General features: G+C 37.8%; 1 protein-coding gene across 8 annotated transcripts in view; it reads right to left on the bottom strand.

Annotated features, from left to right (window-relative positions):
- The window catches only part of SPHKAP (SPHK1 interactor, AKAP domain containing), a 119,568-nt gene that overhangs the window by 75,156 nt on the left and 25,567 nt on the right, over positions 1–18,845 (bottom strand). For all 8 annotated transcript variants that reach the window (XR_004423649.1, XM_033111822.1, XM_033111820.1 and 5 more), the window contains exon 3: positions 17,205–17,310. Coding sequence is in view for 7 of the 8 variants with exons in the window: in XM_033111822.1 (XP_032967713.1) it covers positions 17,205–17,310 (106 nt within the window). In the remaining variant the exon portion in view is untranslated. The remainder of the gene's footprint in view (positions 1–17,204; positions 17,311–18,845) is intronic.

Below are 18,845 nucleotides of genomic sequence, written 5' to 3'. Positions count from 1 at the left end.
TAAACAAACATAAACAATTTCTTAGCTTTCTTCAATAATATATAATATGAAAATATCAACAAATACCCCCCTTGTAAACAAAAGCTTTGTGAGGCCCCCAATAACTTTTTTAGAGGGCAAAGCAATTTTGATCTCAAAAAAACTGAGAACCATTAACCTAGATGAACTTTATTTAGAGTAGAAACAGGCTCTCAGCCCACGTCCCCACCACCAGTCCCTCTTATTTCTGCCATAGGATAGAGTTTAAGAGGACGGGCATTTGTGGTCTGAGTTGAAAACCTAACTTGCACATTAGTAGCCGGATGAACTTGGGCAGCTCAGGTGAATTCTGAGTTTCAGTTTCCACACCTGGCAATGGAGATAGGAATACCCCCTGCTGGGATCATTGGGTTACTCAGTGAGATGATAAGTCACGCAGATGGCAGGTTATCCTCTCAATACGTGGTTTTCATTGTTACTATTTGAAAGGAACTACAAAGGAAAATAGAAAATTGGATGCCTTCACCTGAAATTAGTGGATGGAAAGCACTTCAAATGTGTGAAGACCAATTTTCTTGAGCAAATATTCTCGTCTAAGGTGTAATTTTAGTGCTGCGTTTTGTAATATTAATAGTTACAGCTACTATTAATATTTTTTGCATGCTTAGAATATGCTGGGAAATGTGCTAAAATATTCACATAGTGTTTTTTACCTTTGTAAGTTTAATCCTTATTACAATGCTATAGGGTAGGAATTATTTTAAAGTTCAGGCTCTTCACAGAAATTGTCATTTTGAAGATGGAGACCTTGAGGCTTGCAGAGATGAGAGTCTCTGCTCAGGTTGCTCAGAGCCTGACTTTGGTTTGTTTTTGAAGACACCAAGGCCTGTGAGTGACACCAGTTAGCATTGTTTCCTCCCATAACCTATACGCGTGGGTCTCATTCAGGATGTGTTTCTGAAACATTATGTGCATCTAGTATTTGCAAATATAACTACCTTTTCTTATGGACTTCTGTTTTAAAGTTAGTTTTCATTAATGAGATGCTGAGGTGACACTTTTCCTTAAGAAGAAACTTTCTGTGATGTAAATTATAGTAACTGAATTAATCCACTTGGCAAGTGTTATCAGTGTTTTAATTTCTCAAAGATGCTTTCATATTGACTTGAGTTAACCGAAACCAAACATATGTTATTAGCTTCCATTCTTCACTTTTCTTTGAGCTTTAGAATTTGAAACATCAATAAAACAAACCCTTCACTTACTGCAGCATAAGCAAGTTAGAGATTTAAAGTAAAAGCATCCAATGAACATACCCGTTAACGATACTTTACAATGCAGTTTAATAAGTCCTCTGACTAGAATCACTTCTTAGCTCATTCCTCAAAAATTAAGCCCTGGACCCCTTCTGTATTTTAATAAATTCAGGGTACCATAGTACGTATCATGGTTGCAACAAAACATGTCAACAGAAGAAAGCCACTGTCACTTACAAGAGCATATGAATTATTCTTGTCCGAGATCAGACTTACAAGTGGGACAGAGTTCAGACACAATGCACTTGGGTCCTTCAGAAAAGGCGTGGGCTGGGTTGGCATATTTTCCGTGGGAAACAGAGAGGCAGAGATGGAGGCGTCCAAAAGCATCAGCCTGACACCTCATGCGGCGAGATTCCCAAAGCTGTGAAAGGGGCTGTCTCAGGATGTGACTGAGACTTGCTGGCTCCCCGTTGGATTTCTCCTGTATTTCACTACTTCTCTAACACAGGGAAATGAGCACTGAAAGATTAATCTGTTGGGTCCTTGACATTTGAAAAATAAATAACTAAAAATATACAAAGACCTTGTTCTGCCCTCGCCTTGGAGTAAGGGAAAAAACGACAGCTTTATGGACCTGCTTACTCAGTGGAAAATGCTAGAAAGACTTCCCACTTGGCAGATCCGTACCCCCGGGTATTGAGTGTCTTCTCTAAGTGCTCTTTGCTTTAAAGGAAGCGGACATGGCAGAGTGAGAAAGTGAAACTTAAAATGAAGTCTAGGTCTTTCAATGCTTAAGAAATGTTTTGAAGAGAGCTTCTTTGGTTGGTGAGCATAGTCATTCACTATGTAACCTTACAATTTGAATTTTATTCATCATGATTTAAAAAATAGTGCATCTGATTATATCATTAATAATACTTAAAATATTTTTTTCACATGTTTTGTTAATATTTAGAGATTATTAATTATTTAATACTTATATTCTTTAATGATTGACCAAATAATTTATTGAGAACACTGGAGGCTAAGGCTCTAACTTATATTATCTGAATTAAGCCTCTAGCTTGTGAGGTAGAATTTAAGGGCTAATATATGTATTAAATGTACATAAAAACTGTGCTTGGCACATGGCAAGGGCTGCATAAACATAAACTGTCATACAAATGGTTATTCTGGGTGTCCAGGCTCAGAGGCGTCAACAATTTGTCTAGTTAGTGGAGAATCAGAATTTGAGTGTTCCGCTGCACGATGGTAAAATTACATGATTTCTCATTCTTGGGTTCTACCAAATCCGGGTCTCAGCATTTATCCATCTCTCCCTGATCTTAGTGGTCAGGAGGTTGAGTTCCAGTCCTGATCCTACTTTCTGTGTTGTCAAGTCAGGCACTAGCTCCCAGCCTCAGTTTGCCATTTGTAAACAATCAAGTCATCGGAAGGTCCCTTCTACAATCAATGAACATCCAGTAATTCTCCCCCTCCCTCCCTCCTTCCTCCATTCATCCCTCCCTCCTCTCGCTTTCCCAGATACATTAAAGAGCCAAATAAGCAAAGAGAATGAAAATGCAGGCTTCAATAAACCGCTTAGCATTGTATGTTAAGCAATTTTACCTTCTGAAATGCTTTTGGTTTAATGGTTTAGACCAACCATTAGAAAAAGAGAAATGCTTGAAGGAAGAACATGTGCTTGAGAATTTAATGATTCTGAAGCTTTATGAATATAATCTCCCCACTGAGAGTCACTTTCTGAGGGGGAAAAGAATAAAACTCACCAGGCTCTCAATGGCTCATTTATTTATCTGCTATTTTTAGTTGCAGGTTCACTTATTTCAGATGAAGAGCTAATAATGTGCGTGCTGTGCATGCACAAGTTTGAAATAATAATGGCACATTTTCTCTTAAAATTTCACGAGTGTCCTAAGTGATAAAGAAAAACCCTTCTGCGCTATTTTATAACCACTTTCCTTTTAAACAGAGAGAACCGAGTTGTGGGAATTTAGTATTGATATGGAAAGGGGAGGGTGAAATAGACTCTGAGTAACCTGGGCACAGTTCTAAACACTGCTGAGCAATGCCTTACAATTAGAAAAATAAGTAAGTTAAATAGGAGAAGACAGTAACTTATGGGTAGTCACAGAGATTTGGAGGCAGAATTGAAATTCTATCCCATCTCATCACTTACTGAGTGACCTTGGGCAAGTCATTTAATTTCTGTGGGACTTGGTTTTTGTATCTATTGCAGGAGGACAATTAAAGCCACTTCAGAAAGTTGTTCCAAGGCTCAAATAACAAATTATTTGTAAAAGTCTCCTAACAGAGTAGGCAGTTGATATGTGGTAGCGATTATTATGACAATGCAGTGAAATTCAGACATTTTTTCCATCTTAACATGTTTTTCATCTTGGCATGACTGTTGACAATTTCTCTTTCTTTATTATTCATGATGTGCAGTTCTTCATTTTCTTCTTCTGTTTCTCTAATCTCCTTAAGTTAGAGTTAGTATTCGGTCAACAAAGGTTTGTTGAGCAATTTGATGTTTGACACAGAATATCACGATGAACACAAACGACTGCTGCCCTTTTGGGAGTTAATCTCTAGTGGGGGAGAACAAGCACTCACAGGACGGTGATAAAGAAAGCAGATGCTTTCATCAAGGGCAGCCCAGGTCAGCTATCACCCAGGGTGCACCTGTGGGAGGGTGCACTTGACCAAAGTGTTGAAAGAGGCATCTGAGCTGTCTGGAGAAGTTGGGGAGGGTGGAGAGGACATGTCCTTCTTTCTAACTAGCTTTTCTTCCTCTGACATCCTAAAGGGGAGGGTCCCCTCTAGTTCTGGGCCTCACTGTGTTATTCTTTCTACTCCCCTCAGTCATTTCCTCAGAGAGTTTGCTGACTTTCGGGACATTAAGTACCACCTGGAAGGACAACTCATTGGTCTACACCTTCAGCTTTGACCTTACTCTAGAACTTGGCTTTTCACATTTCTCACTGTTAGTTGTTACTCTTGGATCTCCTGCTGTTACCTTGGACTCTTTGTGTCTAAACCCAAGCCCCCTTCTTCCCCAATTCTAGTCCCTAAAAGAAACCTGACTCTCTGGCTTCCCTATTTGCAGTTAACAGCTGAACAATTCTAGTTACGCTCATGCCCTCTGGAGCACCTCTCCATTTCTAGTCTTATATTCTGCTCACCACAGTGTAATTTCTTCTTTAATTCACTGAACATTTAAGTGCATACTATGGACTAGTCTCCTGGTAATGCAGCAGTGAATAGTGCAGAACTGATCTCCATGTTTATGGAATTTAAAATCTGGCATGGGAGCCACACAGCAAATACAGGAGCATTGGCACACACATTTAATTACAAATTGTGGTAGGTAATAAGAAGAAATTCAACATGGTGCAGTGGTAGAGAATAAAAGCAATGGGGTGATACTTGGGAAGGGCAGTTAGGAAAGGCGGGACACTCACAGGGACCAAACAATTCATGCTGTAATTGTCTATCCCTTCTCTCTATCACCCCTTACCTCCCAGATCCACCCAGCCCACTAAAACCAGAATAAGGGATAAGTACCGAAGTTTCAAAGACAAACCTGGTTTCAAATTCCAGTTTTTCCGTTAATTAACTGCAGCCTCAGGCAAGTCACTTAACTTCTTTGAGACTCACTTTTGCCATTGACAAAATGAGGGTGGTGTTATCCCTGACAGTGAGGAATTTTTACTAGACATTAGAAATAATAAGTGTGCAAAGGGTTATTTGAGGTGTTAAACAGTACTTATTATTATGAATATGATTACTGATATGATATAATTCTCTCCCAGGACCTTACCTCTATTGATTACTGGACCCGACAAACATGAGTATTTTACCTTCTAGTTCTATCAGACACTAGGCTAGGCCCTGGGAAACAAGAAGAAAGATAATATCTGCTATCAGTGAGCCCACCATTTTATGGGATTATTGCCAAACTATGGCCTAGCATTCAAGACGGATCCTAACTCAACTCTCATTGGTGAATCATTTCATGAATATTTACTAAGCTCCAAAGTGTAGGATATTGTGCTGTGCACAATGTAGGAGTTTTCCAGGCTTTATCTCCAATTATTTCCCTGCACATACCCTCCACTATAATCTACCAGTTTAGTGAAGAGCTCACCTCATACTTTTTATGATACATGTGGTTTTCTTCATCTCTCTCCATCTTTCCCCTGAACTTTCATCAGCATTGTTTCTCAGCCACCAAGATCTGATTGAAACCAAGCCCTCTCCCCATATCAAATGTTTCTCTCTTCCTGTGAAATCTTTATAATGAAAACAATATTTCTACCTCAGAATTTTGGAATGTACATGTATTATCTATTTCTTCCCACTAGGTAATATGAGTATTGTATAAATATGTGAGTATATTATTCAATTTATTGCTCACACTTGTCTCGGCATACGAGTATAGTTGGTACTGAGCAACTCTTTGTTTGATACCAAAACGTCCTACATTTGATATTATATAGATTTGTAATTTTCCTTTGCAATGATTATAATTCAGAAAAAAGCCCTGTGAGCTTGTCACATGATTTATTTAATATGAAGAAAATTTAAAAGTTCAATCTATGCACACAATATTTTATATTTCTGCAAATCTTTTATTTCCCTTAAGGATTTTAGTAAAAGGTAACAAAGAATTTTAATGTGGAGCAAGATCCTCATTTTCTAGTCCTATATCGTGTCTCCCTGAAAATAAGACCTAGCTGGACAATCAGCTTTAATGCGTCTTTTGGAGCAAAAATTAATATAAGACTTCGTCTTTTTTTTTTTAAATTAAAGTATACTGGTGTGACAATTGTTAGTAAAATTACATAGATTTCAGGTGTACAATTCTGTATCACATCATCTATAAATCCCATTGTGTGTTCGCCACCCAGAGTCAGTTCTCCTTCCATCACCATATATTTGATCCCCCTTACCCTCATCTCCCACCCCCCGCCCCCCTTACCCTCTGGTAACCACTAAACAATTGTCTGTGTCTATGAGTTTTTGTTTCTCATTTGTTTATCTTGTTCTTTTGTTGTTTTTGGTTTATATACCACAGATCAGTGATAAGACCTGGTCTTATTTTCCTATAAGACTGGGTATAATATAATATAATATAATATAATATAATATAATATAATACCGGGTCTTTTATTAATTTTTGCTCCAAATGACACATTAGAGCCGATTGTCTGGCTAAGTCTTATTTTCGGGGCAACATGGTACTATCAAAACATTATCACATTTCATTTTCTGATAATGTAAGTATAAAGACATAAAGCAGCCTCAATTAAGGAAATTTCACACAAAAAATACTGTATTTGGTTAATGCATGTATCATGATTAATGACAGACTGTTGCTTTAAATTAACTGAATAATATAATCAGAACAAGGAATTCATTCTTCAAAAGCAGAGATTTATCCTACCCCCTGCTTCCACCCCCGAACAGGTAGACTCAGAGAAGTTAAGATGTGCTGGATATTGAGACACTGATGTTCTCAGCAGTCTGCAAGCTGGACAGGGCCTGGGGTGGCCGTTTCAGGGCAAGCACTCCTGGCTGTCTATTTATTCAAGGGTTCCAAACAAATGTTATGTTTAAAATATGTATTACCAAATAGTCACAGGGATGTAAAGTACAGCCAAGGGAACAGAGTCAATAGAATTGTAATAACTATGTATGATGCCTAGTGGGTACTTGATTTATTGGGGCGATCACGTCATAAAGTATACAATTATCTAACCACTACGCAGTACACCTGAAACTAATATAATATTGAATGTCAACTGTAGTTGCAAACAAAAAACAAAAATAAGATGTGTCATGATATGGAAAAGGGTTAAAAATACTGTCCCAAGAAAACATCCTTTCAAATGTGACACGCAATTTTCATGAAAGTTGCATGTGACGACAGAAAAAGCAAGAAGATCTGTAGCAGAAAGGGAGCCAGAGAACCCCGTTAGAAGTGTCATGGGCATCAGTCGGAGAAGAATCTCCAGGCCTCGACTGCTGTTCTAGACTCTTGGAAACGCAAGTACATTTTTCTTACACAAGAAGACTGTAGTGTGAATGTGTCAATGAGGTTTGCATCGTAAGTGGTAAGCAGGGAGAAGAGATGATTAGAATGAAGTCAGCTACTCATCAGATAATATCACCTACTTTTTAAATTTTTATTAATTTCCGGTATACAAAACAACATAGTGATTAGACACCATAATAATGGTATTTGTACTGCAGGTAACATTTTTTTTTTCATAGCGATATCACATTCCTATAAAATTAACCTTTCTTTGGTGTAAAGTTCTGTGAGTTTTGAAAAACACACATAGTTGTGTAACCATCATCCCAATCAAGATGCAGAACAATGGGTGAGCTCTGTCACCCCCCAAAACGCCCTTCTGCTCCTTATCGTCAAAGGCCTCCAATTCCCAGCCCCTGACAGCCAGTCATTTCATTTCTATCCCTAAAAGTTTGCCTTTTCTAGAATGTCACGTATGTGGAATCATATAGTACCTAGCTTTTTATGACCTGTAACTTTTACTTATAATGTGTTAGAGATTCATCTGCATTGTTGAGTGTATTAATAGTTTCTTTTCTTTTATTACTGAATAGTATTCCATCGCATGGATGGACACAGGTGTTTTAAACGTATTCACTTACCAGTTGAGGACATTTGGGCTGTTTCTAGTTTTTGGTGAATATGAAGAAAGCTGCCATAAACATATGCCTACAGGGTTTTGTCTGAATTGAAGGTTTTGTTTTATTTGGGTGGGTACCCAGGAATGAGATTATTCCGTCGTGTGGTAACTTTATAAAAAAGGATGCATTGTCTTTTAAAGTGGATTTACCCTGTTCTATTTCCACCAGCAAGCAACTGTGATAGTCTAAGTTGCTGTACAACATTGTCAGCATCTGATGTTGTCAGTTTTTGCTTTAAAATTAATTGTAGCCACTCCACTAGGTGCGTAGTGGGATTTCATCATGGTTTGCTTTTCTTTTAGTTTTCTAAGATGCAGCCTTTGTCCTTTACAAGATTCTTCTAAAATTAAAGTTTTAATTTGGGTTCTATATGGGCACAAACCATATTCATAAAATCCTAAAGCGTTAATTAGATTTTATATTTGATGCTCACTTTGGAATGCCATGTCTAAGAGAAAGCTAACGCCATTCATATTAAGTTGTAATTCACTCATTCAGCAGCTACTTGTTAAGTACCTGATGTTTTTACAATAAACAAACACAGTCTTGTTGTCATTTTATTGGGGAGGACAGACCATAATCAAATAAATGCTATGTATATGAGAGAAAGAGAAAGAGAGAGAGAAAAAAAACCCACAAAAACTATTGTGACAATACATAAAGCCAGAGAAAAGGATAAAGTAAGAGATGCTATTTTGGAAAGTATTTTCTGGCAGGCCTCTCTGAGGGTGACATTGAGCAGAGATCTGAAAGAAGGGAGTTGCCAGCCACACACCTGACAGAATCATCAGCAAAAAACGGAGGCTCGAAGCAGCAGTGTGCTTGTTGCATTTAGCAGAGGACAGCAAAGAGACTGTATGGCTGGTGCAGAGTGAGTGGTGGGGGAAGTGGTGGGGATGACGTATCCGGTGGTGGGAAAAAGTTTTATCTTTCACTGAAAAGATAGTTATTGCCAGGCTGGGCCAAATATTCTTTGATGTCTTCACACTCTAAGATTTTACCAAGTTCTTTTATTATAACACTGGAATGTTTAGTCACTGGCTTAAATAATACTTAATGGCTAACTTAAATTTTATAATAGCTTAAAACCCAATACACACACACACACACACACACACACACGACTAGCAGTCAGAAGATTTTGTGTAACTTTACACACTTAATTTCATGTTGATTTAATCTATAACTTAGCAAACTTTCTGAGAATTCTGTAATCTTTTGTTTTCCACTCTGGCATATAATACCTTTCCATTATTTCACAGGGAAACTGTAATGCTTATTTAAAGCACAGTGAACTTCTGAGAAGAGAAAATGATACAAACTGGAAATAAAGCTATTGTGTAGAAGAAAATAATAGCATGGGAAACTCAATGGTTTAGTCTCAGTTTCTCAGAAGATTTAATTAAATATTAAGATAACATTTTCCTTTTAAGGGTGATTTCGCTGGCTGACTGCTTGAGTTCTTAGGTATTTTGCCCCCTTTGACAAAAGGAGAAACTCTTTTCAAAGTATGAATAATCATGTTTGATAATTCATAGGACATATGATTATCTGTTTGATTAAATATAAAGCATTCTTGTGTTATACTACTGATTTCTACTACAATTTGGAAAGCTTGTAATTGATTATTAGAAAAATATTTGGGAATAATGGAGTTCGAAAGCCTTGGAACAAAACAGTTCATTACCAAGAAGGAGGAAAGAGCCTAGAGAGCACCAGATCAAAGACATAGTTGGTTGGGAAGGAAATGGTCAGTGGATTTGCCATTCATTCTCTATCCTTCTGTGAAGAAGGGTGGTAGGGAACACCTTCAGATAAGAAAGAAGGCACATTGTCATACCTCATTGTAAATACACTAATGGTTGACTTCCAGATAAAGTGTATCACTGTAACAGGAGAGTCCTAGTCTATGGAACGCTTCCAGCAGTATGTACCTGGTCTAATGAAGCTTGCCTCTGGTAAATAAATATGGAATACAGTGATATATGAATATCTCTGACAAAGGGATGTAACTATCTGAGAATTCAATGGAGATTTTTCATAAACAAAATGGCTCTCTTCTTTGAAACTGATATCCCCGAGTATGCAATCGAGAGTACATCTGATGTGACAAGAAACAAACTAGGCAGCTTTAGTGACAGTTTCAGATAGCTGTCTGCTTTCCTTGTGCCACACAATTATTTGTATCCTGAAAACAGCACTGTATTTCAGTGCAGTCACAAGAATGGCATAAGAGCATAGAAGACAATTCAGAAGTATGAAATGACACTTGTTTATTTTTGCCATATCACACAGATGCTAGCTGGCTGAAGAATGCTTTGAAAATTGATCAGACCTTTCTCCACATGAAAATAATAACTGAGCTGGAGTCTCAAGCATGAAATGCAAGAGTTGCAAAAACAGATATACTCAGGAAATGCAAATATATTATAATTTATGAATAGTCAGCAATGGTTTAACCAGAATCAAATTAGGCATATAAATAGAGGACAGTTGATTAATTGCTATTTAGAACCTGAATAATCCTGTAATGTTGATATGATCGGTGAGGGGAATATGATTTTTAATGTTAGGAGAAGTAAAATATAAGAAAAAAACACATGTAGGAAAAGACATGATATCCATCAAGGCCTGCCATTGATTTGGGATGATTTAGAGTAGGTGGTGCAGAATTTGCCATTGGACAAAGGGACATCCGATTTAATGGCCGTGTATCACTTGAGTATTGGACACGCCTTTTGCCTTTGGCAGTTATAACAAAGTGGCAATTCTCATTCCTCAGACTCTTTCCCCTTCTTTGGAAGAAGCTACTGGGAACAACTACCTTTTAAGGTGTATGCAGATGGACACATAATTTGCTTCTTGGAAGCCCTCCACCCTGAAGAGTATGAGTCCTCATAGGGGTCTTTCAGGGTGGGTCTCGTTCTCAAAACACAGAGAGAAGCCTTGTGAATGTGGGCACACGAATGAGGGGGCTCTTTCTCAGGGATTCATGAGTCAGAGGACTCTTTTAGAGGAGTGTTCAAATTGATCTGGGCCGTATCCTTCCTTCCCATCCTGACATTGGCAGAAGCAAAAACTGGGCACTTTAATCAGAAGGGCAAGCGTGGCAGGATACAGAAACAGGGGATGCTATCAGGACTGGTGGGGAACACAGTGTCTAGTCTGGACTACAAAGCCGAGAGGGTTTCTTAGATGAGGGGGTGCTGAAAGAAAAGAGAGAAATCCTTCACTCTAGTCATAATGAGCCGGGATGGCAAGTCTGCCTTTAAATACTCAAAGATAGAAAGGAGAATTCTGAATGCCAGATTAGTCATTTAAAAAAATTTTATACCTCTTCCATTTCTGGCTAGAGATAGTACATGCCGTGTTGCCCTGAAAATAAAACCTAGCCAGACTAATAGCTCTAATCCATCTTCTGGAGCAAAAATTAATATAAGACCCGATCTTATTTTACTATACTATAAGACCAGGTCTTATATAATATATAATATGATATGATATGATATGATATGATATGATATGATATGATATGATATAATATAATGTAATATAATATAATACCTGGTCTTATATTAGTTTTTGCTGCAAAAGACGCATTAGAGCTGATGGTCCCACTAGGTCTTATTTGCGGGGAAACACAGTAATATAAAGGTCTGGGTGACAAAAATTCAGAGAAAAGGTCACTTGCTCAGTTCCAATGGTGCAATATCACCCTCAACTCCACAACATGTCCTAAGCTATTTTGGGTTTTCAGAGTCCTACTTTTTGGGTGAGAAAAAAGAAAGAAAAGAAAAGGCAAGCAAGATCCTTCCAGGAGTTCTTCATGCATAGCAGCAAGGACACTCAAGGAACTGAGCAGTAGAGAATAGACTAAAACCAACACATTGGAATTTTAAAGACTGTAGAGCAATTGCTGGCAGCAGTGAGAGGTGGGACGGCATCCTGAATAGGAGTCCTTAAATCTACTGGATTTAAGGAACCGATTTATTATTTTGGAATAAGAAACCGAAATCAGATACAAACTGCAAAATAAGCCATAATTGATAGTTTTGAGCAAAGGTTCCCATATGGGATTGCTGAATTGATGTTTTCCAAAGAATGAGCTCTCCGTGGAGCACATGTGGCTCCATCCCCTGTGTCAGTGTGGACCAGGCTGCTTTCAAGTGGGAGAAGATGGTCATCATTTCAACCTGTTTTTGCTGAAGGCAGAGGAGGTTAGTCCTTACCAGAGCCCTCATTATCTGCATTCGGGCCTCAGTGCAGCCGTGACTGCACTGAGGCCGGAACGCCGGGGGGCTTCAGGACATACAGAAATGTCCTCAGTGAAAACACCTACAGAAGAGATTCTGTGGCTGGCTCTGTAGATGCAACTGGGCTCAGTCTGAATCCATGGACATCTTTGCCTCACTTGTCTCCCAGGCCCGCTTCCCAATGACCACAATGGTACCTATCCACTCATGGATGTCTTCCCTTAAACAGAGTTCATGGTTCTGTTTAACTCTCACCGCCATAGAGTCCTCTGATCTTGACTTCCACATGAGTCTCAACAGAGTTTGTTTTTTTTCTCCTTCCACTGTCTGTATACAGGTCCCACCTCTCCTCTCCCCATGCCCCCATTCACACCTTTCCTGGCATCCCAGATTCCAGTTTCCCATCTCTCTAAGGAATTCTCTTCAGGTCTACTAGATTAGCTTTCTTGAAATACCACTTTTATTGAGACGATTCTCTATTTCGCTTCTTATAAATCTCCCTGTGTCTTCAATGCCCCTAATTACTCCTGCAGAAGGGCGATGGAACAGGACACCCAGCCATTTGACAAAATTTGGATAGGCCATCCTCTGATATTACAAGCTGAACCTGAAGACCAGTGCCCGGTCACTTGATCAGAAGAGAGTGTTTACTGAGCTGTGAGTGTTTTATACTCCAGGGGGAAAACCTAATGTCCTCCTTCTATAAAAAGGTGAATATGCTCAATTATGCTGATTTTGTTTTTCGTTTTATTTATTTAATTTTTAAAAAGTCCTTCCTTCCTTTAAGGAGACAGCTTCTACAAGTACAGAATATTATAGCTATTTTTCATCATGTGCTTCCTGAAAGTTTAGGCTTTTGGCCAAGAGCAATCTAATTCTGACTAATAAATATGTCTTTACAGAAATGGATTAGATTGTAAAAGAGCCCCCCAATTTGTATGCCCGTGCTTGCACACATTAATTAAATTGCTTTTGTTAATTACATGTCATCAAGAAGATATGGGCTTAGATGAAAGTGTATTTTATGTAATAAGATGAAGAAGCATCAAGGGACATCCATTCTGTCATTCTTCAGATGTATCTGTGCCGCTGTCAATAGCATTTAAATCAGTTTGAAGGAGGCCAGTCATGGCAAAGAAAACTCTTGAAACTTCAGAGAGCTGATCAGATGTCATATTAAGATCAAACTCTGCCTCTGGGAACCTGAAATGTTTTCAGTTTGCTGCCTTTGATAAGTCCAACTTTAAGGTGGATTTCATTAATAGGACATAAAAAGAGGATATTTGGGGTGTTGACTTTTCTCCAACAATTCTTTCCTCACACAAATCCCATTCAGAAACTTGGTTCCAATATATATCCCAAATAGCAAATCTTCACCCCACAAAGTGGATTGAAAATGTCCAGTTATCATGGAGACATGCCATTGACTAAAATGCTTTCAAAGTAGAGGAAAATCCAACAGATATTCAACAATGAGGAGACGTTGCATGCTGCATTCAGATTAGTTTTAAAGTTCTATTTAAATAAAGTTTGCCCTGTGTAAAGATCATTTCTTTGGAATCAGTTAAAACTTTTGAGCATCAATTATGTGTGCCAAGGGCTTACATAAACTTTTTGTAGTAAACCTCAGAGCAACCCTAAGACATCTGAGTCAGAGAAGTTGCATCAGTGGCCTAAGATCACACAGTAAAAAGAGAAAACAAAGACCTAACTCAGTCTTTGGATTCCAAGTCAGGTTTGATACACAACATCCCACTGCCTTCCTAGAAACAACAAATTTTGATTTATTTTTGAGGGAATATAAAGACTTTTCACATAGAGTTTAACAGATATAAAGGGATAACGTATAATTTTTTCGTTCATTTAATGGAAAATCCCTATGATTCAGTTTAATAATGGTGGCTGTATTTGTCTTATAAGAAGGACCTGTTCTAAGAAAAGGGGGAACATGAGGAATGTCGATGTGAAATACAACTCAAGGGATACCACGGAAGGCTCTAGTGTCCACTCTCCACTAGGACCTCTTTCTTTCCCATTTTTTCCTGTAATATTTTAAAATCCCATCATTTTAAATGCATTATTTTGGTGAACCACATTGCATACATCCAAATTTCCTCTGAGTTTGGTGCTCATTAAATTAGAGTGCCATGGAGGTTAGCTTATATTCCAACTTGGATGGATTGCCAGTGTCTCCTTGGAGCTTCGTGATGCATAGAATTCTGAAGTAATGTCCAGGTTTAACAGGCTTAGTTATCAATGTCAGCTAAGGCAGGGGTAACAGTACTAGGCCATCGGTAGTAGGAGTTAAGTAAAAACATATTTTATTTGTCACAACTATACTAAGCTCTGCGATCACTAAAACCTCAGTGTGAATTTATCTAACTTTCCTAATACTTAGCACCAGGAGAGAAGGGAGAGAAAGGGTCATTCTGAAGCTAGAGGTAGGATAGTCATATAACATAGGGTGCGTGCCAGAGCACTTTTGGGAGCAAAAGGAGGTCTGTTAACAAGATACCAAGAAAATATATGTAAACTGTGACTCGGTGGTGTGGTCCTCTTAGCTCTGGGGAAAGGCAGTCCCTCACTGACAAAAGTATATATTAAGGAGTTCCGCCTTCAGATAAATCCACCGAAGTCTTTTTCCTGATGCTAAGGCTTTTTCACAGCTACAAATTCCAGTGACCATAGTTCCCCAACAGCAAAGAGAAACTGAAGCAAGTGCACCTGGGTAAGATTCCCGAAAGCCTTAGAGATTCACTATGAAGTCCACGAAAAAAACTCAGTCAATTTGCAATTTTTCAGAGGCTGATTATCCAACTAATGCATTATCTTCTGGACCCGTGTTTTATTTCTTCCACCAGGTAATTAGCAATATGTCAGCTCTGATAGAAGGCTTGATGGGGAAGAAGATGAAGCTATTCCATGAAATGAGTTTGGGGAATTACCAGTAAATTTCATTTACCTCCGTTACTCTTATTGGAGGTTGATTGACTGTGAAGAGAGGTGACTCAGCTGGACAGTCTTACTGTTTCTAAGATACAGCTGTCCTGGTTCTTTTTGCCTCTTTTGGACAGAACATACATTCTATGTGCATTTATGAACATATAGAGCCTCACTTCCTCAGTCCCAGTATCTGTGATTAACAAGATAAAAAAAAAATCAGTAATTATTTAAATCAGCTTATAGTAATAAAATAAAGGCATTAAGTCCTTCAATATTCAATGTCGTTTCTTTAAGGGCGTATGTTCTAGATACAAAGAAGAAAATATTGGTGAGTTACCCTTTTGAAGGGAAGAAAAACTATTAGAGCCCTCATGGTGTATGACAAGCGGCATAGATGGCTACTAAATTGTCTTTAAATGCAATCTTATGTACGCCTAAGAGAACTTTTGAAATGAAAGAAATGCACTATGAAATGAGAAAAGTGTTGCCTGTACACGAAGGTGTTGACTTCTGCATCTCTTGGCAGCAGCCCTTCCTAAACGTAGTTGGATATTCTCTTCATTCTTTCACACCTTAATCACACTCCGAAGTCCAAATTAAGATCCACTTCCCCACTGAAGGTTATCGTTTATTGCAGGCCCAGGGTCTGTCTCTACTCTTAGCTTTTAATACCCATAATACTAGTTTATCTCCTTATTTATACTATCCTGACTTATTGCTCTAGTTATATAATTATTTTTTAACTTTTGAAATATTGTTTGACTTTTCACATGAGACCAGTATTATCTCCCAAACTACAAAATACATTCTTTAAGAGTTGGGGGACATTTATGATTTATCCTTGTATCTCTCTCCAAGAGCTTACACAATTTTGACTGTATTTAGGTAGGGCCATATTAAATTGCCAAAATTTGGTCAGTTTTGACCTGTGAAAAAGGCAATTTCATATGGCTCAACCTACTAATAGCTGTTCTAGAAATAATTGTAGAAAGAATGGGATTATATTTAAAACTTTAAATCCTTATTTGTAAATATACTGTAAATATGCAATATGTATGCACTGATGAAGTCCTTTAGAGTAGATGATTGAGTTTTGGGTTTCATTTTTTAAGTAGACATCCAGCCTTAAACATTTCTTCCAGCATCTTCCAGACCTGATTTTTAAAGAAATGAATATGACTCCTACTTTTCCAGGGAAATATACATAATGTACATTATGTAAACATATATTATATATATACGTGTGTGTGTATATATATATATACACACACACATATACAATATGTTTAGTAACAGAATTTGTCCTAATTTATATGTTTAAGTATTTTTTTATACTTTAGCTTTTTTAAAATAATAAATCAAATAATCCAGTGTGGTTTTCTTTAACTCTGGATGAGAAGAAACACATTCTCCTCTAGAATTCAGCATCAAATAGTGACAAAAGCATTATGTAGAGAATTGGGCGTTTTGCTTTAAATTTCTGGGCCATAAGTTGAATTGGCTGGGGAAAAAAAGGTCATTAAATTAGATGATTTTATTTTGTTCAAATGACAACTTCCTGCAAATGTCTGAAAGCAATATTCATCAGTTTTAAAGTCTATATTCTAGAAAATGTAATTTTGTTTCTCCTAATAAGTAAGCCAAGCACCATACCCTTCTCTTTAAGAAAATATCAAAAGAACAGCCATGAGGTTTTCTTAGACACAGACTTAGGGGCTTAATATGATAAGGCGAGCCATTCAAAACCTGTGAAGACTTTTCTGAATGGAGATCCAAGAAGCGGTTAACCACAACTACATTTGGGAAGAGGTTGGGGTTGAGGTGCTGTGATCCCGGAGACTTAGAATTCTCAAGTCCTATCTTCCTGAAGTGCTGGAATTTTCTGATTATTTCCTGAATTACACTTTTTTAAGTGTCATCAGGGGTAATCCGGGCAAGCAAATTGTGGACTATTTGTTTTTCTTTCTGTTTTAGAAAAGGTGCTTGCAAAGTCAAACTAAACTAGCCTTCAAGTTCAAGGTGAGAAGAGGGTGGCGTCAGGTGAGGTTACCTTCTTACACGCGGTGATGGAGCTCCCCAGGCCGCTTCCCGAGCTGCCGCTGGCGACGCCCTGCTGCGGGGCCGAAACCTCACACATCAGTGGTGACTCCGGGTTGCTATTTGTGCCCCAAAACACAAAAGAGAACACATTCCAGTGAGTCATCTCTTTATTCAGAAAGAAAGAAGCACGTTCGGGTTTATCAAAATCATCTTTTTAGATCATGCTGGACGCTGCAACTCCTCCCTGGGGATATTGACATTTCTGTGTTGGCTTCACTTTTGTAATTGACGGAACCACTATGAACTATTCTATTGTGAATCTAGAACTGCAAACGCTGCTTAGATGGATGCAATGCATCTGCCTGACTTCTAGCTCTGCTAATATCTCTTCTTAAGCAGTTTTAAAGCCCAAATAACGTCTTTCCGATTGCCACGTCAGTTCCGCTCAGCCAAAAACAACACATAAAAAAATTACTCATTTTCTTTTTCAAAATGAGGGGGGAAATAATTTTAATCAGGAGGCAGGATGGTACCATAAAAAGAGTATGGATTTTTGAACACACAGATTCTCTCTTTTTTTTTTTAAATTAAAATATATTTAACATATAGTATTGTGTAAATGTAAGGTGTACAACATGTGAATTATTCCAACCACTAAAAAGAAATGATCGTTATGTAATCAGGTCTTCTTTTTATCATTTCTATGGCTGGAGGCAGTATCTTAATTCCTCTGCCTCTAAAATTCTAGACTTTATATCCCTTTCCCCTATCTTCTCTGCCCATTTCTGGTAGGCTCAACTATATTCATGGCTGTATAAGTATTTCAAAAGAGCTAAAATTATTTCTACATCCTTAAGATATGTTGAAAATTGAAATTATTACCAAACCTGCTGTTCATGATATGACTGGGGATTTTAAACTGAGCTCAGTTTAAATGCAAAAAGCCCTCTGACTCTTAAGGATTTCTAAATATTTCTACTCTGAAAATATAATTTAGGATTTAAAAAGGTACTGATATCTCAAGTCTACACATTTTATTTTTGTTGTTGTTGACCACATAAAACATGTATAATTCATTAAAATACATTTTTTAAAAATGTGATCGAATGATTCCTTATGTAATTATCAACCCAACACATGGAATTTTTCTCTTAAAAGAAGTGCCATGTAGATCGGTTAAACAAGCAATGTATTTCTAACTAATATGTATCCCTCATATTTTAAGTTCTAAATGAGTCAATTTCCATTACTTTGTAATTAGCCATAAGTCAAGCAGTGCATGAATATAGTCTGTTAGTATTTCCGTTATTAATTGCTATGAATGACATTTTAAAAAATGACTTCTGCTGCTGCTATGCAACATCACGAATTCAGGTAAAAATTTCACAAAGTAATTCAAAGAAACTCTGTTTTGTTTTAAATTTATATATATATATTTTTTCTGAGTAATTGCCACGTTGAGAACTAAAGTGAGTCTAATTTAAATGAAAGGATAGCACTTACATTATCTTTGCTTAACTGAGAAAAGGTGGCGGAAGGAAAAAAGGAAGGAAGGAAGGAGGGAGGGAGGAAGGAAGGAGGGAGGGAGGGAGGGAGGGAGATAGGGAGGGAAAGAAGGAAGGAAGGAAGGAGGGAAGGAAGGAAGGAAGGA

Source organism: Rhinolophus ferrumequinum, chromosome 8 (assembly GCF_004115265.2).
Source record: "Rhinolophus ferrumequinum isolate MPI-CBG mRhiFer1 chromosome 8, mRhiFer1_v1.p, whole genome shotgun sequence".
Taxonomy (NCBI): domain Eukaryota; kingdom Metazoa; phylum Chordata; class Mammalia; order Chiroptera; family Rhinolophidae; genus Rhinolophus; species Rhinolophus ferrumequinum.
Note: the sequence above shows the minus strand (reverse complement) of the source record. Positions and strands in the feature narration are given on the sequence as shown.